At 39.0% G+C, this 23,224-nt stretch overlaps 1 protein-coding gene across 2 annotated transcripts in view; it reads left to right on the forward strand.

The window, feature by feature from the left end:
- Positions 1–4,116, forward strand: part of wnt7bb (wingless-type MMTV integration site family, member 7Bb) — a 31,723-nt gene extending 27,607 nt beyond the window's left edge. For both annotated transcript variants that reach the window (XM_041998165.1, XM_041998164.1), the window contains exon 4: positions 2,337–4,116. In XM_041998165.1, the coding sequence (XP_041854099.1) occupies positions 2,337–2,816 (480 nt within the window). In that variant the 3' untranslated portion in view covers positions 2,817–4,116. The remainder of the gene's footprint in view (positions 1–2,336) is intronic.
- The last annotated feature ends 19,108 nt before the right edge of the window (positions 4,117–23,224 follow it).

A 23,224-nucleotide genomic window follows, 5' to 3' on the forward strand; every position in this document is an offset into this window, starting at 1 on the left:
GGAGGGAGTCTATTATTTATGAGCGAGTGTGTTGGCAAACTTCATTATGCACATGTTTGTTTGCCATTAGTCCTCTGAGAACAGCCATAGAGGATAGAAAGAGAGCTAATGCGTGAGAGGTAAATAAAATTAATGATGGTATGCTGACAAATGGATCTCATTAATAACTTGAGCTTTATATTGTCCACTGGGAGCATGCAGCCTGGCCAGTGGTTGCCAGATGGAGGACTGCCATTCCTCCTTTCCAGTTCTTTTCATGGAATTATGAAGTGTAAAGTCAGGAACAGGATATTATTGCAGTTGTCTGCACAATACCAAAACATGTCACTGCCATTTGACTGCATCTATTCAGGGTGTGAAAGCAGGCTGACAATGCTGGTGTTAACACAGCAGACTGATAGGGTCTGTGCTGCATGCCAGGGTCCTGGCATGTTGGTATGTCAGAGTTGGCACCGTTCCTGTTCTCACTGCAGAGCTAGGAAACTAACACTTGCTAATTATTCATCTTAAACATCTCAGAATCTGCTTGACCACACACACATAGTTCATGAGTCATTTGCAGATCAGATAACTAGCAGATACTGAAAACAGCTGTAAGTTCTGGTCTATGTAAAAGATTGTTCAGAGCACCTCTGATATTATGGATATATTGTAGTTGTGTAAAACAGAAAGTTTTTTAAATAAAAGTAGTCAAATAAAATAGTCCTGATCCTGATGAGGGAAGGGAGCACGCCTTGAATGGGATGTAGCTGAGATTTTGTTTTCCAATCACTGATATGAGCATCATCTAAACAGAAGACTATTACAAGACTAGATTCTGTGACCAAAATGAATGTAACAGAACACCCACTGAAACACCACATCCCTTAAATCTTGCAAGGGGGGGGGGGGGGGGGTGTAGTCTGACTAGCAATCTTTAGATGGCAATCTGGTCATATTGGACTAATCAGTAACAGATCAGAGGCTTTGATGGACAGAGTTTAAGTAAATGTTTCCATGCATTTGTCAGACTCCTTATGCCAGGCATTCCTTGTGGTTTTTGTGCTGTGCATTTTTGGAAATCTTCACTCTGAATCAACATCTGTGGCAAAACTGACAGCTGATCCCAGCTTTTATGTATTCAGGGGGACTCATGTTTTTTCAATCAAATGTCCTCAAACTGGGAATCTGGGATCACTTGTGTACCTAGACAAGTCCGACAGGGATACTGCACGTCACTTGTGTACATTTATGAGTACTGGATAGAAGCAGGATGACTTGTGCCTCTGGAAGGGCCAGGAGCCAGGAAAAAAGCTACACAAGCAACCAACATCTTTTACAACAAAGACATGCTTTACTCTAACAAGTCAGGGGTTCTACAATTGGATTAAAAGACTCATATCAGGTCTGATACAGATGTGGTAATAGAAACCATTTGAACATTACCTCTTCTTCTTCTTCTGCCTTTGCATTTAAGAATAATTAATCAGTTTTAGGCCTTTCATTTAATGAATTTCTTAGTCTCAAGAACAAAGGACTGACACTTTGGTATGGTCAAACAGCATGCAATACTTACCATACGCTTCAGGATTAGACAGAGAACTTTCTTGGTTTCCATATGTCTCAGATGACCTCAAGGAAAACCAGGTCTGGAGGAGGAAAACCCTCCTAAGTAATGTAAATTAGTATAATTAAATGTTACCTTATCTTATTTAAACCTTTTCTCCATGCGATCCATTTGGTCAGATGATTTAGTTTTAAATATTTGAATGTTGTTTTAGGAGTCAAATCATCCTTAAATGTCCTGTCCAGTTGTGAACGATTAATAGTCTTGTTTAAAAATGCACATGCAATGCCTTTCCTGGTGCGATTCAAGTCATCCAAGTTGGCTGATGGCTGCATGAGACTTATGTTTATTTTCCTCTTCCACTGATGTGGTTCAGAGAAGATAGAGAAAATTACAGGATGCGATATTACCAGTGAACACAATTTCCCCTTTTTTTCATAACGTGCTACTGCATGCAATGCTTGGCTGAAAATAAAAAAAAAAGAAGTTTGGATTAGTCTGTTTCACAGAGATCAGATGGATACGTCAGAATCAGTGCATGTGGCAACAAGTCACCAGCACAATCATCACTTACCAGAAGCATATATGAAATACCTTCTTGTTTTCATGCATACATACGAGGCGAGTGAGAGTGTAATTTTGAGTGATGAGTTAAAGAAACAGAACGTGTTTGTAGGTATTAAAAGTATGTTGGTAGTTTTCTTGCCAGTAACTGAGAGTAGGCATATTGTTTGGTAATATCTGGCTATAAATAATACATGTGCATGTTGTTTGGTCTTTCACTCTGTAGGTTTTAGAAGAAAGGATGAAGCTAGAGTGCAAGTGTCACGGCGTCTCTGGCTCCTGCACCACTAAGACCTGCTGGACTACACTTCCAAAGTTTCGTGAGATTGGCTACGTACTCAAGGACAAGTACAACGAAGCTGTGCATGTGGAGGTAGTCCGGGCTAACCGACTGCGCCAGCCCACCCACCTCAAGGTAAAGCAGACTCAGGGCTATCGCAAGCCCATGGAGACAGACCTTGTTTACATTGAGCGGTCACCCAACTACTGCGAGGAGGACGCAGCCACAGGGAGCGTGGGAACACAGGGACGCCTGTGCAACCGCACCTCACCGCATACGGACGGCTGCGACCTCATGTGCTGCGGTCGGGGCTACAACACACACCAGTACACCAAAGTGTGGCAGTGCAACTGTAAGTTCCAGTGGTGCTGCTTCGTCAAATGCAACACGTGCAGCGAGAGGACGGAGGTGTTTACCTGCAAATAAGGACGCAAGGAGCTCGTGTCGGGAGGTGAAGCACCAAGGACTAGCTGAATGAGGAAGACCTGAGAGAGTCAGATATCAGTGTGTCTTCGAGCAGCAAGAATTTTGAAAACTGAACAAATGGAATTTACACTATCAGCTCTTCATGGCATCGTTTTGCACAGCAGAATCTATCTAATTGCTTTTCAGAAAGTAATTGCTAAATATCAGTAGGTAATAGCCCAGAACTTTACTGTCACATAAAGATTGTGCTTATGAACTGATGTATCCACAGTGAAGTTGGGACTACCCATGAGGAATAAGGCCCTCGGCGGGAATTGTGCTTTACATTCTGGGAATTGTAACTGCTCAGTTCACGAGACTTAGACGGAGAGGAACTCAGAGTAATATGGATATTGATTAAAGGAAAAACAATGGAAAAAAAACAAAACAAAAACGACAGCAGCTGTTGTGAGGTGACTGCGAGAGATCTGTCAAGTATGATGAACAAAACTGATAGATTTTGTCAAATTTTCACTAAAGGGGAGTTTAAGTGAATCTTGACCTGATGCCTCTAAAGTTGGCTGGGGCCTGTGTCAGAAGTCTATAGAAATGAAGAACATTTTGTACGTACGGTGCAATGTGTTGCGCCGAGATTTGAGTGGAGAACTGTGTTAAACCCTGTGCTGCCAACTGGAATATGGTGGAGTTTGTTAGTTTTCCAGTAACACTGGAACTGTCTGTTCTGAACACTGAAAATAAATTGTCTATTTATGTTATAGTATCTTCAAAACAAAGCACTAACGGGTAGAGATGTCTTATTTTTTCTTTTTTTTTTACTAAATGTAAAGAAAAATACTTTTTTGAAACTTTGACTAAAGATATCTGTCTATTAGAAAGTGACCCCAGAATTCCTAAAACACTTATTTTTTTCTTAAAATAAGAAAGAGAGAAGGAAAGAAAGAAAACAAGGTCTCATTGCTTCTGGTGTGTTGACAGCAGTGTTTCACATTCCAACACCTTGATTCTAGTTTATTGTAGCATAGTTTGTTTGCAGTCTTTTTCCTCCCTGAGCAATTACGTCTATTTAGATGGTTTTGCAACATCAGTGGAGAGAAAACACATTTAACTGCAGAGATCCTCCTCGCTTCATTAAACATGAACATTAAAACTGTGCTGGGTGTGTTGTTGAGTGCTAAGCTCATATTTTCTATTCAGATACAACTCACTGATTAAAGAAACTCCCATTTGACCAAGTTTGAGAGCTTTTTGTTGCAATATTAACTGAAGTTTAACCTGCAGACTTTAAAGTTGCTTCTTTTTTTAAAAATACAAAGTTAACTGTGGTCTGATGATTTACATTTGCTTTCTCTGAATATCGCCATGGGGGCCTGTCCAGCTAAATTAGTATTTTTCACCAAACACCAAAAAGGAATATTACAACTTCTGATTTGTCAGGATCTGATTTCATGGATTATGATAAAACTGCTTTTAGTTTGCATAAATCCTTGCCTACAATGGTAACTGCGGACATGATGATGGGTTCGTGTTAATATAACAAAATAGAACATAGCATAAAAAAATATGTTATTACATTTCTGCACACAAATACAGTATAGCATAACTTGTTAAAGCTACACTACTCTGCTTTGTATATTTTTATAATTTTATTAATGTTTTTCTCCATTAAGCTTCTTTTTGGGGCATCTCAGCATTCCCAGATCAAACTTTGTAAGTGAAATGTTATCTGCTGATAAGAAGGAAAATATATATAAAATAAATACATTATATAAAAAAGAAGTTACTTGTTGATAATCAACAGCTAACAACAATAGAAAAATAAAGCCATTCCTCTTTTGGAAGACGCGCAGAGTACCATGATTTCACAGTCAGTTTGTTATCTGCATAACTTACTGCTTTTTCACCCTCTACATAGATTTGGCAGAAGCAAAAAGTAAGCTTGTTATGCAGTTTTAGCTTTATTTTTCAGATGTGAAAGTACATGTTGTCCTAATGTTCAGCCATGCTTTTCTTGTCTTCCTCCTAACTTGATATAAAGAAATGAATGGTGTAGCTATCTTCATGAAATGCCCATTATGGAAATCATTAAATTATGCCTCAGATCTGCGCAGTATGAGAAGTTCAGTCTGAGCAGATAATGTGCAGTGCTTTGTGGTACTTAAAGTTATAAGCACTCCTTGTTTCTTGTTGATATTAATATAGTTGTTGCTATTCCATCAAGTCATGAGGTTTACAGACTGTACAGGCCAGTGTTGATTTGAGTCATGTAATAAGCTTATATTATAGAATAACATTTCCACATCAGTAACTATATTTTAGAGATCTAGAGACTGATCTTGAACCATGCAAGATTAATATCGTTTCATATTTAGTGTGTTTATCAGCCTTAAATTATTTTATTTGAATATAGGTGTAGCTCAGATGCATTTTCCATATTTACTCAGTTAAATAATTTATTGATATAACAAATCAAGCATATATTCTCAGAAAATATTTTCTTTTAATATGGGCTTCCTTTTTTTGTGTTTCTTTTAAATCAGATGCAAATTTATTTTTACACATCAAACATTTTGATTTATTTAGGTATTGTGTTACGGAAACAAGAAAATAGTTTTTTTCCCAGAATAAGGATTCCACATTCTTCAATTTATTGCTTAATGCCTGCTGGTGCAAGATGGTTCTTGCTCAGTGTTTAGTTGCTCCTATCGACTGTTCCAACATGCATCCCAAGCTATTATTTGCATAAATTTCCCCTCAGAAGAAACACACACATACACACACATCCAACTGGCAAACGCATTAGGAAGCATAAATCAGTAAAAATTGAAAATAAATAAATCAAGCAGTCACTTTGATTTTATTTTGTACACAGCACATGTTCGTGATATGCTGTGTTCTGTCCTGATTCTGGCACACATGAAGCAAAAGTCAACTATCTCCCCTCGCATGGAAAGGGGGCTTCTTCTCGATGCCTGTGTTTAGGGAGATGTGATCAGAATCACAAAAAGTGGAAGAAAAAAAAACAGGCATGAATTAAAGAGAGCCATCGACAGTGAAGCACAAAGTTCAGGCATGCAGAAAAAAAGCCCTGGGAACCCTATAAAATGTGATTATTAGAATTTCAAACTGGCACTGGGTATTCTATAAATATAAAAAATGCTGCCTTATGTTTTTATTTATTTATTTTTTTTTAAACTTTTGTTCTTTGACTTTGAAAACTTGGATAGAAGTGTAGATGATATTATCAATTCAAGCTTTAGCGTCTCAAATTATGAGACGCTAAAGCTCATGATAAAGATGAACTAAACCAGGACAGAAGGATAACTGAGTCTATGCTTGAGCAGCTCATGCTTTCTGCATTGGCAGCACTGTTTGGAGGCACTAAACAAGAAGAGGACCTTCATGCAAATGAGCTGATGTGAATAGGAAGTGGCTCAGTGTGCCTCTTGTTTCTGGACGCACAAAACAAGAGTGTCGCTGTTTCGTGGGGGTGTTTTTTGGAGATGGATGGGATGGCTTGATGAAAGAAAGTGCATGTGTTGCCGGAAACTGCAAGTGAAAAGAGTGGTTATTTAGGAGAGGAGCTAATTGAGAGTGGTTTGGAGAAAGAGCAAGTACACCACATAAGTAGGAGCAGCAGTTGTGCAAAGTGAAAAGAAACACTGAGTTTAGTTTTCAGAGTTAAAAACAGTTTAATAATAGTTAACTTCTCATTTTCCCTCTAGCTTTTGAAGTTATGTACTATGGATGGTGCTCTCCAATTGAATTGATTTTCTTGTCATAGAAAGTGACAGATGCCAGATTGTTTTTAGTCTTGAGATTTTTATCTCTCTTTTTTTTATATCTTTTCCTTAAATTGACACTATTCGTAAAGGACCATTTTTGGACGCCAACAGTGTCGGTGGTTTCATCCAACTCTTTCTATGAAGTGTTTCTGTGAAAGCAAGCCATGCTACTTTATCCATTTGCTGGACGTTTACACTTGTCCTACTGTATGTGAAAAGCATTGTAGGTGGGCAGCAGAGCAGAAGTAAGATGTGTTTTGTTAGTTGTCTGAAGCCCAGGGGGCCGGAACCCAATAAGCTCCCCCATATTATGCCCTGGATTGAGAAAAATAAATCCATTTGTTTCTGACAAACATTTTGTCATTAAAAATACGAGATAGAAAAACAAAGTCTGCTGTGTGTGCCTTCTTCTAAAGCAGCCATTGTTTGGTTGTCAGGATCACTAGTTCATTGGGATATATTCTGCAAACTAATTCTTCTGGTCTTATTCAGGATAATGTACCCTTATTTCCATTTCAGGGCCCTGTTAGAAGGGAACACTGTCATGAGGTAATATTACCACTGGAAACAATTTCACTTGTGTCCGTCAAGGCCGCACATTCACTTAATGCAAATTTATTTATATGATGTGGCTGTTCAGAGGTCTTTGGCATTGCATCAGGAGAGCAGGGAAGTCTCTTTTAGCTACAACAAAGACATCACAGAGACAGAAAGGTTTCAAGCTAAACAGGATTTAGCTTGAAGCTTGTGTATTCAAGTGTTGGTCATTTTAAGTAATGAAATAGTTCACAAGAAACTGATGCTTAATATACCATAAAGTCATTTACAATCAATGTCCAGGTATGGATTTGGATCTTTGCCATTTAATCAAGGTAGAACTTTAGAACTTAAAACTATTTGATGGTGCACCATCTAGATAATAAACAAATCCCTTTTCTTTCTAACTTCGCCGCCCTCCTTTGCCCTCTTAAATTCCTTTAACTTTGCTCCAATCTTCTGCCTCCTTTTGAGATTTGCAACTTTGGCAGGCACAGATCAGATGCTTGGCTTCTCAAAGATAAGACACATCTGTAAGACGAGAAGGAGAGAAGAAGGTTGGCAATAAAATAACATAAAAAAATTACCCAAATGGAAAGAAGAAATAAAAAATAAATAAAGGAGATGAAAGTCTACTGACCTAATTCCCGAGATTAGCCAAGACACAAAGCAAAAGGATGTTCAACAGTCCCATGCATGGTGGATTATCTGTGTGCAATGCTGTTAAGTCTTATTTGTTATTCCAGGATGTTAAAGCTGCAGTTCATAAGATGCAAAGTAAATGAGGACTACTCTGCTGAAAAAACATAAAAAGAAAAAAAGAAGCAGCCTCACTAGATGGATGTTTAGTTAGTCTCTGCCAGTGTCATAAAGGCAGGTTTAAATGAAAAATTTCAATAAAGCAGAAGAGCACACAATACAGTTTAATGCTGCCTGCAGCACAGCCTGCCGCAATTACGAACACAGTCTTTTCTGTCATGTGATCACTCGGAGTGGTGTTTTTCTGTGTTCCTATAACTTTGTTTTGACTGCTTGTCTTCATGAAAGACCATCATTTGGAGGTTTCTCGTCATCTGTTTGATATTAGTGGTGAGGAACACATGGCCATTCAAAGGCAAAACCCTGTGTGACATCATAGACCACAAGGCAAAGTGGGGATCGTCAAGACCCCAGGCTGAGGACTCTGAACACTACCTGACTGTCTCCATCCGTCTGCAGCTGTATTGTCCAAACACTGGACCGGCGAGGGTCTCTGTTTCTGGTTGTGTGCTTGAAGTTTCTTTTCTTTTTTTCTTTTCTTTTTTTTGCTAAGATGTGTGTTGACAGTAAAGATGTTTTTCAAACTATTTACACCATTCAGCCAAAGTGATATTCTAGGCTCAGTTAACTGAGCTGGAATCAACTCATTTTCAAGTCATTTTGTTCAAACAAAAGTCACAGTGCAACAGCTAGTTTGGATATTAATTCCTACTTCACATGGAAAACCAGATTAAATGGTTCTGGTTAATCACTTTAATAAACTGTGCATAACTTGAGATTTGCTGAGAGCACAGAGGAAAATTTTAACTATATACAGTATATATGCAGACAAGACATTAGCCTGGGGTGTAATGATGCCCAAATTGGCATGCACACCTGTTTTTGTTGGACTAGGACTGTAAGCTAGGCTTGTAAAATATGAGCGAGGTTAATACTTTTGTGGTGAAGCCCTCAGGCCTCACAGCTACAGTGAGGATAGCATCAGCAGTCTGAGATGATGGGATGGGTCTAAGCCCAGGCGCTGCTGTGTTTGTATGTGATTTTAAAATATTTTTGGCCGCTCACCTCACTCTTCTGTTCGAATGCCACTTCTTTATTTAAGTTCATACGTCTCTCTGTACGCATGTGTGAACAAGAGGACAGACACGATCCTCCGCGGGAAGTGGGTTTCTTCATGGACACATTTAGTGAAGGAAGTTCGAGGACAGCCCACACGCACTTTTTGTACTGCTCAGTGTCCAGTGGTTGTCTGGGCCACGGCTTCTCCTTGAGGTTATTTTTCTCCCCATGTTTTGTTTTCATGAAGTGAGGTCGGGGTTCTAAAAGCAGACTCCACCCAATGTAAAACTACCCTTAAAGACCCTTACATTGCCCTTTTCTTTGCAAGTCCCCCCTCATCCTCTGTGACAGAAAGCAGGAAAACCTTTTGGAGGAAGTTAATTACAAATTTTAGAAGATGAGCAAGTGAAAAGTCATATCATGGTAACATATTTTCCATGGCGTGTGGCTTTCTGTGCTTTGGCACAAGGACTCAGCGTGATTTTTTTTGTTCCTGCTAATTCATTTTTCCAAACCATTATTAATTTTTTTAAACATTGAATTTGGCATATTGCTAAAATGCTGCAAATGATGAGCTGAACTGACTAAAATTACAATGAATTAACTCAGCCCAGACCATAGAACCTCAGAAAGACTTCAAGTGCTGCACTTAAAATGATCTGTTCTGATAAAACAACATCAATATGCTGCACAGCTGAAACCACAGAACCTGACACTCCACAGCTGTTATTTGTCAAATTTTGGTCTTCTCACTTTTTGTTAACTTACACAGTACCAAACGTTTTCTACTATACAACCCATTCAAGTTAACTATAAAACTGCTTCTCACAGTTTGCAAATGTATGTCAAGAACTTGTCACAGCAGCATGGAGGAGCCTACATTACTCTTTTTCTCCATTTAGTAGCAACATTAACAGCAGAAGTTCCAGAGAATAACCCAGAAAAAGCCAAACCACAGCAAGTGCCAATGAGATTCAGTGCCAGTGTATCATCTTTACATGTCTAGCCTGTGGAAAGAGCAGTGGTGGAGGTGAGGAGGTTCCATGATGTCGGTCACATACATGGAAAGTTCTGCTGCATCCGTTGCTTTTCCATGAGGATGGAAGGTCACCATCATGCAAACAGCTCCAGTTCAAGTGCAACTCTTCTGCAAGAAACAGAAAACCCCATTGTTTAAACAAACAATCATAATTCTTTTAATGGCTTTTTCAGCTGTGTTGCACCCAATAATGGATGCTTATTTTAAGTGTTTCTGTCAGATAATGATGAGAAGGATGTTGACAACATTTAATGAAATTGTCCATCTCCTGCTCTAAGCATTGAAGGCTAACTCTGTCAGTAGAGTACACCACAGAGAACGCAACTTCATCTCCATCTGTGTCACGGGGTGAACGTGGGCAAGTGTACATGGCTTTGAATATGTAGGGCATTGGACACCAGCTCTGTGTGGTTTGGGAGAAGTTAAAGGCTGGTTGGGGCTTTAATCCAGCAACCCTCCTCCCAGTTTTCCCCTCTTTTTCTCGTTTCTCTGGGATTTGTTTCCCCCAGCCAGTCCTTCATCTACCTCACAGGCCCATCAGCACCTCAGCTCCCAAAGACAGTCACTAACACCCCCCTAAAAAAAAAAAAAAAAAAATCCCTCACCCCATACACATCAATTGGGCCTTGCCACAACCCTGACATCAAAATGGCTGATGGATGCACCAAGGTCACACTGATGATCTAGATGAGTCCTTTGGTCCAGCATTTTGCCTTTGATCAGCATAGTTAACCCTTTCTTTCTAAGAGCCCCTCTCAATGGATGAGAACATGGATTAAGTTACACAGTGCTGGGTAGCAGGCAGGCTGACATCCCTTTGGTAACACATGTCTTTGTTTAAGGCATTGCTCTGGCACTGACAGCCCTCTTCCAAACTCCTCTGCCTCTTTAATACCCAAACAAAGTTAGCATGGAGCAGATCTGCAAAACAGAGAGAGGGCAGGAGAAAATCTGCAGTTTTTCTCAGTCAGCTACACCTCTAAACTAACAGAGGCAACTTTTGTTAAGTTCAACGCAAGCGTGAATTTGAAGATCGAAGCCACTTCATATCTGTCAGTTAAAAGTGCGAGTACATCCCAAAACTCATTAGCTGAGTTTAGTGAGAGTACCTGAAAAAGATAATGTTAATGTGACAGAAAAATCATACTGCGTTTATAAAACATGTCAAATTCTGCCGTACTTTGCTGGTATACCAACATGGTCTCATGACAGTTAATAGTTTATAAGTGTTATATATATTTGTTTCACAGTGAGCTGATTAGGTATTTGTGGGGGCTCTTTGTAGCGTGGAACACAAGGCAAATGCTAACCTTTTTCTAAAATCCATCTCTGGATATTTTTTCTTAATCTAACTAAACAAGGAAGCCAAGTGAAAGTAAACAGTGTGTGGATACAACTGTAAACTAATCAAAGTGCGAAATGTAATAGATAATTTAAGGATATCCGGACATTTGTCATGCATAACAGTGTTATACTCTACATGTGTTAGTCTGCGTGTTGAACATCAGTGTAATTTTGTTGTGACTGCACAGACATGTTTGATGTCTTGATTTGTTGTGCACATGCACATCATATCTCTCTTTCAAGCGCCAATCTACTTGTCGTCGAAGCTCAGTGCAAAATGAACATACCCAAATTTGACCACATGCAAAAAGTCTCTCCTTTCCAGGTCTGTATATATATATACATGCTTAGAGTCAAAACCTGGCGTCTATAATTTTGAGAGTTCATCTTCAAGCCATTCTATGACTAACATATTTTTCTTTCAGTGAGATTTTTATGGGACTGTGAAGTGCCACATGTGCCTTAAATCTCATTAGAGGATAAAGAAGTGAAACAATCCACTGTCTGATGTCAATTAGATCCTTTGCTTTGAGTTCTGTAAACACAACAAATCAACTTTATGTTCTCACATTAGAATAACACATAATTTGTGTTCTCACATTTTGTTTAATTTTGTGAAAGATTAACAAAAATAATCTAATTACTTTGAATTTTCTGATTTTAATTAGTTATTATAAATAAATAAATAAATAAACATGAGGTTTGACAGAATGGCTGCTGAGTTCATTTCAGGATCCCCTCACCAGGATATGTTCTATCAATTAGCAGGCTTTGGCAGACAAGAGAGGAAAAATGAATATGTTTCTAATTTTGAGCATCATGGCTTATACATATGGAGCTTTATATCATCATTCCAAAGAAAACTTCTACCCTTATATTCTGTGTTTTATTGAGCTGAATTGCAGTCAAATGTGATCCACAAATACATAAACACATTAAACCTCATTGGGTAGTGCTATTAGGTCTTGGAGCAGCAGTTAAATCCATTTAAACTCCTGCCAATTTGCTAGCCTACAACCTGCAGTTACACCTCTCATCACTTGGGCCATTAAAGAAAACTGCCTGCTCCATGCAAAGCTGAGGCGGCTGAAGTGATAGGGCATGCAGACACTCAGACCAATCCTGTCATGACCATCCTAACTGTCTACTTGGCTTTTTGTGGACTTTTCCCATGTGCACAGGTTGTCGAGGCAACAGCAGCTGTCAGACAGTGGTTGTTGGCAGGGTGTGGTGCCTGACTAGTGGGTCTGACCAGACACTTGCACTGTTTGCTCAGAGCTGCTTGCAGAGAGTTGACCCCAAAGCCTGCCTCAGAGTATTCGTTGACATGCAGTGCTTGTTGACGCAGTGGCTACAATGACCTGGACTTCCTGTATGCACATGTTCATAAGAACTGGCTAGTTCTGATTGAAACATTTAACATATTTATTCATCTTTCTTTGATTAATCCTTTAGAAGCTGGCTAAGTAAATTCACAGCTAAACAAACTATTATTTGTGGTCCACTGTGATCCTGTTAGTGGGACATAAAGGCCAATTCCATCTTTTTCTCTTTCCTAAAATATGCTACTCAAAGTTCCCTCAGTGAGGTATTCAGATCTGGCAAAAGAATGGTGAACAGCATGAAGCCAAGTCGGTTTAAAGGATGACCGTCACTATGGCAACATCCTCATGTTTTCCATAGACCCTGTTGCATGCTTGTATGTGGGAATGGTAAATGTTAAAAATGTATGAGTTGAGTTATTAAGAAGTTCACTAATTATAGTGGTGGGACAAAGTGCATAGTAAATTTAGCAGATCAGAGGTTGGATATACAGTATGCAAAACTATCTTCAAAGTCAACACTTTATACTTTTGAGACCTCGGGATTCCAGCAGTGGATAGACTGTTACAACATGGCATGTAAGTCTCAGAACTTGTGCTCGAGTCTACATGAAAACAATAAAATATACGGGAGGTGGCTGCAGCAAGACATACAGTGCACACTTTTCCAATTTTTCTTTTTTTAATGTAATATTGATGTACTGCCAACATACTGTATGCCCTACACTTTTGATTCACATGAATATAGGATGTAAATTCGAAGTTGGATACTTGGCTTTTACTGTGGATCAAATTGGTTCTATGAAATTTGTTTCACTATATTTGAATGGATGAAGTTTTAAATGGGTGTATAAAAGGTCAAATGTGCAGCTTCATTGTTTGATTTAAGTTATTCAAAATTTATGCCTTGTGATAAAGATTAGAAGACTCACCCTTTTCATAATTTTCCATTGATAGACCCAAAGGCTATTTAGCATGGGCATACAGCATTAGCCTTTTTTAGAGATTTTCTTTCACTCAGTAACTCAGTAACTGGATATAATCCAAATTATTATATATACCCTGTTTTTATTAAAATTCCTAAATAATTAATGCAAATTATTTCATTGTCAAATTTTTTTGGCAGTCATTCAAAATACAGGGCTCTATATTATTATTAATTATTATGCATGACAGTTCCAAATCATAAAATATGTTGTAAAGCATAGAAAATGTATGCCTGTCTCATTTTTGTATTATGGCAATCATTTTCCCGAAAACAGTTTCTTTTTAATTTTTTTTTTCTTTAATAGATCCAGTTACATAACTTAACTTTAACTTAACCCTTTTTTTATATCACCTTAACAACTCTCTCATCCATTGAACTTGTAGGTCCATAGACAGTTTCTCTTTGGATTTTGTATTGAGGATAGCAGAAATGCCTCCAGAATTTGCTGTTTGGAGGTATACTACTACCCACCCTCATAGATCTTCCTTTAAAGAGTGCTCCACAGGATCTCAACAAATATGAGGTCAGAAGATTATGGTGGCAAAACCATGAGTTTGTTTTTACTTTATACACTTAACAGTCAAAGATATTTTCTACACCATGGGATGGTGTTTTGCACCATCTTGCATGAAATTTATTTTACTGCAAAAGGCATAGTTCTTCCTTTTACACCATGCCAAGAAATACCCAGTACTAACAAAGATAATTTTAACACCCAGTTTAGGTACCCTAAAGGGGCCTACCATCTCACTTCCCATTATTCCTGCCCAAAACATCACTCCACCCCTACCTTGCTGACATGGACAGCTTTATGGGACATAGTGGTCATCCACCAACCATCCAGAAATCTATCTAAATGAACAATCCAGTGTAGCATGACATTCATCAATGTAAAAAACTGTTTGCTAATTAGTCTTCATGTATTTTTGAGCACAGTCCAAATGTTTCTTTTAGAGCATTGGTTGGACTGGATATAACTTTCCTTGTTATATAACATATACACTGGTTTAAAAAGACCACAACACAAGCTAAATCTTTCCAGAAAAACTATAACTGTTTAATTAACTAAAATTCTACATGCATAATAATCTGGGGCACAGTATAGATGGTCTATGTTGGCAATAATGAACCATTACTATGCTCAAACAGCAGGCAATTTCTGGAGATCGTGAGAGATTGACCCTAACCTTAACTCTTAACGCTATGCATAGTAAAAAGGTCCTTAGTTTAGTCCTAATGATTGCGCTTTTATCTATTTATTTTCTACTCTAAGTAATTTTATTTATAACCCAAAGCAAGACATGTTCTGGCTAAACTAAAACAAGCAATATCAAATGTCATGTTGATGTGCCACAGAAACAACCAGGAAAATAGTGTCCACAAGCGCAATATTGGTGATGTTACTGCTTGAATCCAACCCGTACATGACAAGGTTTTAAGGGTTATTGTGTTATTAACTTAACAGGACACACAGACTTGGGAACAAAGTACCTCCACCCAGATGGAAGTGGGATGCTACTTACTTCTTCCATAAAAGAACTTTGCAGCTTATTAATGGAAACATTTGAGATTACTTTTATTGTGAGTGGAAAAAGCTTGACAAGTTGTATTTCCATCTTGTAGAGGCACTTGTTTAGAGTTGTCCATAAAGCCCGTATTAAAAATACCAATACATAACTTTCCAACTAAAACTCTGTGCTTTTCACTCATTTTGTAGGTGCAGCTTTTATTATGTGCATTCATGGAGCTATTGTTGCCTAGCCTAGCAGCATCCCAAGGTTAAGAAACTGCACTTCACAATTTTTTTCTGGCCTGGTGAATCACTTTACAAAAGCATTTTACTTCATACATCACATGCTAGCAACTGGCTATCAACACACTGGCACAGATCATGGCAGATTCAGCAAAAAAACACAAAAGAACATTATTGGAGGAAGAAGGAATAAAACAAGAGAGAAAGGGACAGAGAAATGGATACGACAAGGGTCAACACTGAATGTAAAGAAAAAAACTAACTTTTACTTACTGGACAGAGCTCAAAGAAAGACAGCAGACAAATCCACAGTTAGCCTTTGTTAGGAGGCACCTTGGTGAGAAAATCTGCCAAATTCAATAGTGATATAAGAGTACAGACAACTAGCTATTTGGTCAATTCGATTGGTGGACTTATTTTAATGTGTTAACAAAAAGGGTAACTTGTATGATAGTAATTTAATATTAATTTAATTTATTAATTTAAGTTTCTTATTTAATTGTTATAACCTAAACCATGGAAATTAAGGGAAAATTAATATGTTAACTTTTAGAAATTCATATTTTGGTTAGTATTCCTCTTTTATACACTGATCTGAAAAACAGGCTGTTTGAGTACACTAATCTTGACCCTGTTGAGTGATTAGGTAAGTAAGGGTCATAGTTATTTTTCAGCATCAGAAAAAAGCATTTTTACATTCACTTACTTCATTTAGACATAGTAGGTCATAAACTCAGTGGTCAGTTATATTTTTATCTTACTAATACATACACAATAATCCCAATGAGTCTGCAACAGGTTAACAGATTAGGAATAGTAATTGTAGGTCATTCAATTGGATTAGCCTGCAAATACACACATATTGATATAGTATCACAGTTAGAGAATAGAGAAAAATATAGGTCAGTGTATCCAATTGGGAAAAAAAGAAAAGGAAGTGACAGTAATCTTTAATTGATGTGCTTTAACAAGAGCACAAAATAAATCATGATAGTAAACTTAGTGGCATTTACCACTTGACTTTGTTTTTTTTCCCTCAAAGATGATGCTGCATTCAAAGATCTCAGAAACTAAAAGTACCAAGACTTATCAAATCATTCAGTGTGGATATTTGAACTTCACACTTCCTCTAAAATAATCTAAAGCTGTATAGATCATGAGAAAGCATAACTTTTGTTACTATAGTAAAGGAGTAAAATAAAAGAGGTGCAGATTCCTTCTGGGTGAGAGCAGGGACAGGCTTGGTAATGAGAACTGGTCAGGAGGGAGACAGGTCTGCAGGCTGGTGCATTCATGCACAATGGGCCATGAGAGGTTCCTTTCTCCCCTGTGGCAGGCCTTTTCACAGGTTCCTCCTCCCCAGCCCTGAAAAGGACCCCACATGAGTCCTCATTGCCGTGTCAGTCCACTTTTCTTTCCCATCATTTCCAAACAGCTGTTTCTGGGTGTCATTATTTGGGCTCATTTGCAGCCCCCTGCCTGAGAAGTGTTTGGTTTTCTAAGACTTGTTGTGGTAGCTTGCTCACATTCGGTTTCAAGTATGTTGCATGTCAGTTATTTAATGGTTTGGCTGTGGGCAAGTGTTGGCTAATCCAGTGTGGACAGTCACAGAAAAAATGGCCTCCAATGAGACTGAACACGAGTACATTTTTCTAAAGTGACTTCTTTTCTGTTTTTTCTTTTCCATCTTTTTTTTCTGCTGTTTCAACATTGCATGATGGTTTCCTGTAACCATTATATAATGTTTCTGGCGAAAAAAGTTCAAAGGATATATTTCCTAATTATGACCGTGGAACATAATATGTGATCAGATATAAAATAAAACCAACGTGGCATGTTTTCGTGTGGAGACCTCTGCAATTTTGGCGAAGCAATGAGATGTCTCAGACACTCACTGACACCCATTCTGACTCAAAAAGAAAAGGAATTCTCTACCACAGTAGCACTGACATTTTCTGGGCTTTCAATAAACAGGTGCACCAGCACAACCCTCATGGAAAGAGTCTTACTTCTAGAACTAACCCACTATCACTCCAAATCCACATAAAAACCTTGTGGATTGCACAGGAGGACAGTTGTAGATATGCTGCATGGTGTGAAAGGGTGATATTACACAAATGGTGAGGAGCTATAGGAGAGCTGTGTGTGGTCAATGTGGTAACAAGAGGCCTCATCGAGTTGGCAGGCATGTGCAGGCAATTGCAGATTTAAGTTTTTAACCTGGATACAGTAATCAAACCGTTTTTTTTATTTAAGTACAGAGTTTTAACATCACTTCAAAACTGATTTATTCTAAGTTTATAAACATCATTGAAAGCTCCCACAATTATATAACTAAGAAATCAAATTCCACTCATCCAGCACAAACCCTCTGAAATGCTTAAATGCTTAGAATATTTAGAAAATAGTCATCAGGAAATTGTCCATTTGGACATCGTTTGTTGCTTGTGGAATGCTTTTAGTGGTTCATAAAATTAGTTTCTGTTTATCTTGTGAGGCAGCTTCTTCTTGTGAGATTAACACAATCTCAATCAAGAGAGTATCTGTCTTACTGGGCATCAAGCTACAGTGTCTGTTTGGGGACAAAGAACGTTATGGACCATTCAGGATCTTATACTGCCAGCTACATGCAGATTTTCAGTGTGAAGACAATCAACAATGGCTCCTATTAACTCACTGGCTTTATGTGGTTCATTTCGGAAAATCTGATCTGTTTAAACTGGCTCATGCTTTTGATAGACAGATGCTTCATTTAGTCACCTGCCAAGTAATTTTTAGTGCATGCAATTTTCTAAACGGTTTCTACAAGGAATCGTCCAGATGGATCAGTGCCTGTGAGTTTAAGTATATGTTTGACCAAATTCAATTTGGTACGAAATTTGAGTTTTTTAGCCTAATATCCATATTTCCATTGCATTGTTGCTGGTTTAACCTCAAGATATTCTGAATGACTCCTCTGGCATCACCTCTAGTATGATCAGCAATCTTAAGACTTAATGACTGACAAATGCTTTTGTCTTTGCATGAAAAGAAGATATATGCAATTGTTTTCAGGCTCTCCCTTAGAGATAGGGTGAGAAGCTCGGTGATCCGGGAGGGGCTCAAAGTAGAGCCAGAGTAGAGCCGCTGCTCCTCCACATCGAGAGGAGCCAGATGAGGTAGCTCGGGCATCTGGTTAGGATGCCTCCTGGACGCCTCCCTGGTAAGGTGTTCCGGGCACGACCCACCGGAAAGAGGCCCCGGGGAAGACCTCGGACACGCTGGACAGACTACATCTCTCGGCTGGCCTGAGAATGCCTCGGGATCCCTCCGGATGAGCTGGTGAATGTGGCCGGGGAGAGGGAAGTCTGGGTTTCCCTGCTTAGGCAGCTGCCCCCGCGACCCGACTCCGGAAAATGGATGGTTGGATGGAAATTGTAGGACCTTTAATTGCAGTTGATTCGCTTAAAGCAAACAGTGATCTATGATTTAAGGTAGCTCAAAGGTTGCTTCTTTGACACATTCACATCTCACCAAATGAACCAGACCTCCCAAGCAAACGAACTAGGACTCAGGTTTGGGAAGAGCAACATGGCTCTGTGGACACTGCATCTGTTGAAATATAAAACATTCATTAATCTTTGAGGCATGTTATAACTATAAGAGAGTCCTCAGTAGGTAGCTAAGAGCTATCATTAACAAACATAATAAAATAACTCCAGACTATCACCCATTAAACTGCTAAATAATAATTTCACTTGCAATTTTATTCTTCTTGAATACTTAAATACTTTCTCTAGCCTGTTGATTGGCCATGGTTGGCATGTAATGACTAGTTAGTAGGTTAATTGGCCAGTCAAACATTGTGTTATCCTATGTGCAGCAAGTTGGACTCCACTGTTGATTCATTCAAGTTATTTAAGTTTTAGAGGCATATGTTAAGAAGTGTTACTTAAGCAGACTACAAAATCTCTACAATTTACAATCTTTTCAACAAAGTAAAAGGTTTGGATTTGCTTTTTTTTTTTTGTAATTGAAAATGAAACGTAGTACTTTCCATCTTCAGACTGAAAAATAAGATGAATGGCTTTTAAGGGTAATTAGACGTTACATTTTCCAGTAGGGACATAACATATTAGATAAAGTAGCCTACTACTAGCGTATTATTGCTCCTTTACTGCTTAAACTATGTGAACTATTTCACTGCTAATAGCAAAGCAAAATGCAAAGGTATTGACATTTTAACCTTCCACTTTTGACGTACAGTGCAACATGATTTGAGGTGAAAATGCAGACGTGGAGGCTGGATATTTCTTCTCTGAACTTGGAATTCTAACAGAATTCAACATCAAATTCATATAGCTCACTTAATTAAATGTTTTCAAACCTGCACAGCCCCAAAGAAAGTGGCAAGTTTTTTTATTCCTGAATTTTATTTATTTGGTTGTGACTTAAGACACTTAAATACATGCTCCCAAGCTTATTTTCACTGTTCCACCTTCAATATGCTGGCTATCACACTGGCTTTTTGAATAGTTCTGCAATTGTTTATAAGTGGAGGATTGTGTTTGAAGGTTGATGGGGTGGTGGAGGTATAAGTTACAGAATTTCCTGCTATAAAACCAGTGCAAGTTTAAGTTGACCTGGTAGGCTTAGGTAGGCCCCAGTAAATTTTGTGGCACCAGAGCCAATGATTTGGCAGTCAAAGCAGAATTAACTGGTTTTTAATTCTGAGAATAGTATAAAATAATACCTTCCAAGCTTCCTTCTCTTAATTCCAACAGGAAGTCAGTGCTGATTGTGGGATGAGGACTGCAAGATTCCTTGTCTCTGCATGTAAGTGGCCATGCAGGTCATGGGGTCTGGGTCACAACGCCATTCTCGCCAATTGTCACCATGGCCCAGTTGTTAACAACTGTGTTCCTTATGCTGACACTAAGTGGTGAGTCAGGTCAAATGGCCATTCACAGGAATTTCATTTCGGACATTCCAGTGCTGTCATTCCCTTTAGGATCATGTCATGGATGGTACGAGGGGAATGAAGGTCGAACAAAGTGATCTGGAATTTGGGAGGGAGTTTGCCACCTCTTGTTTCCCAGCTCCTGAGATATGAGTTAAACATGCGGAATGTTAATCTGTCAATGTGTGGTCATGGTGCGTTTTTTTTGAAAGCGGTTGTGATTTGAATCACGAGGCCCTGCGGCTGGGCCTGGGCCCTCGCTGTCTATCTGGAGCGATTAGGGGTAACTGATTCTGACACCCTGATGCCCATGAGAGACATCCCTTGCTCGCCAACAAAGCCACATGTCACACACGGCCATCTTGTTTTATCCCAGCAGGGCTCTGGAATGTAGTTCATTCCCTTGGCCTCCTCAGTAAGGCCATTCTACAAATTCAGGGTGAGAGGCTATTGAATCTTAACCCTTCAGGGCGATGGATGCAAAGTAGCTCCCAGCATGTGAAACTATGTAGAACAAATGCATTTTAGTGGCCTTTATGTGCCCTTCAATGGACTGTCTTCAGCAAAACAGGCAGTCTAAAGCCTGTCTCAGTAAACTTGTCTCCAAAATGAAACGGTGAAACAGCAGGGAAGACATATGTGATCACCAAGTTAGACTCAAACAATTAGAATAATACCCAGCACTGGAAACTCAGCATTTTAAAACCAACAGAAACAGCCAACATATTTAAAAATTGTTTGAATCGAGTTATTGTGGGACCCCAAACCTGACGTGTACCATTCATAACCTTTCCTGGTTTCTCATTTGATAGAAGTGAAAAATGCACGTTTTAATCTCAGTGTGCAGGGATACATTCATGCCATGTTGGAAAAACATTTGCACCACAGCTCTGGTTTGTGGCTGGCTATTGTACAGGGAGTGGTATTTCACTTATGAAGTGATTCTGTTACAGCTGTCCCCTCAGCCATCCCCCTTCTGCACGCACTCACTTACTCACATTCAACCACACACACACAGGCAAAACTATTTAAACAAAGTTCCTCATAAACGCATACAAATCAGTGATCGGGCAAAACTCAGACATGGACCCAGACCCACAACATGAAAAAACAGGTTATTTTCAAATTGGCATGACATGCCGAGTTGCACATCTGCAGTGAGGTTCTGCCAAGCTGCCATGCAAAACACTATCCAGCACTAGCCTGCTTTATTCCAATAGATGACATCCTCACACTTCTATCTGCGGGATAAAACATTTTACTTAAGTTCTCATGTAGGGCAGCTTTCTGGCTAGTAGGGAGGAAACTAATCTTGAAAAGATTATTGTATTTACTTTCTTTGGCGAGACTTTGACTGGTATGGGAGGTAGTTGTGGCTTTTGTGGCCACGTGTTTATTGTTTATGCTTTGTATTTATCTGTAATTAATGCCCTGCTGATGAGTGCTGTCACAGATACCGGCGAACAGCAATCTGGTCTCACGCAATGTACGAATGATTTCCTCCCCACATTAGAGACCTTGAAAAGGAGCAAAACGCTTCCTCCGGATTGCTCTTCAGGAAGACAGATGCTCTAGAAAAACACACAACAAAAACCAAGGGCTGTCAGTTTGTGCTTCCGCTTACTTTCAAGTGCAGGTCTCTTTTTGAAGCCTTCATCTTGTTTTCAGGGTGCAATTGCAGGGGGAATTCTGTTGTTTGGGAATGTGATTGTTACATATAGTTTTCTCAGATAAAGACTCGGGATCCACAGTCAGTCATGGAGGTCACTGCAGTGTCTCAATGCTTCCCTTTCTATGTGGCTACTCCATCCAACAAATCACTGTCACAGGATTATTGTTTTCAAATGATCTGCTCACTGACAAATGATGTGTGACCAATTTAAAAATAATGGAAGTTGTCTTCTCTGAGAAATTAAACCCTGAGATTTTATACAGTTGGAAGTTGAATCGGCATGCTGTTTGGAAGACTTACATTATTTTGCTGAATCTTGATTCAAGTATTTGAGACTTTTGCTAACTTATTAACTTCCAGTTAATTCCAATCTGTCATCTATAGTTTTTTTTTTTTTTTTTTTTGGTGTACTCCTCCTAGATGCTTTGCCTAATCAACATTAAGCAAGCTAGTGTGACTGAACCAGAAACAATAAAGTTATGCACCATAAGATCTGTCATCCTATTGTTGCTCTTGTGTAGCCTTATGTGTCTACTGAACTTTACTTCTTTAAAACAGCACCATGTAGTATTCCTTTCCTCGGGAATGTTCTGGAATTAGATCTCCTCTATTTAGTTTACAATAAAGATGTTTAAGACCCATGTGGTTTGCTAAGTCAAGCATAGGCACTGTTTTCTGGATATGTTGAGTCACCCTAAATATACTCTTCTCTACTTAGATTGAAACCCTTAACATGTCACGGCTCCTCTCAGCTATAGAGGAAAACACCGCTATGCTTCATTTTGGCTCGGGTTCAGGATCTCCCCAAGGGAGAGTGGAAGACTTCCTCAACCCACCATATCAATGGGGCCCTCCTGACATGTATAATCTGTAATGCATAGCTGCCTTTTACTGCATACTACTGTTCTACCACTGAAGCCTGACAGTGCCAAAGCCTATGGCTGCTTGGGAGTTTCAAGCCTCAGAAGTTTGTTTTTGTCTCATGGGTACCAAACTCATTCACATCTCACCACCTGAGGACAGGAGCCCATGCCTCCATGATTCATTGGTGGGTGTGGGGAAAGCTGAAGAAAGCAGATTGGTGACTTAGCTTCACATAATGTGAGAAAGGGATATACGGATAAAACTTTAATTTAAATAAGTTGTCACTGCAATTCCTTCATGCAGCAAATTTTACAGTGCAGCCAAAGCCAGCATGGGACAGCCAGACAGAA

The sequence above is a fragment of the Melanotaenia boesemani genome, chromosome 10 (assembly GCF_017639745.1).
Source record: "Melanotaenia boesemani isolate fMelBoe1 chromosome 10, fMelBoe1.pri, whole genome shotgun sequence".
In the NCBI taxonomy this organism is placed as follows: domain Eukaryota; kingdom Metazoa; phylum Chordata; class Actinopteri; order Atheriniformes; family Melanotaeniidae; genus Melanotaenia; species Melanotaenia boesemani.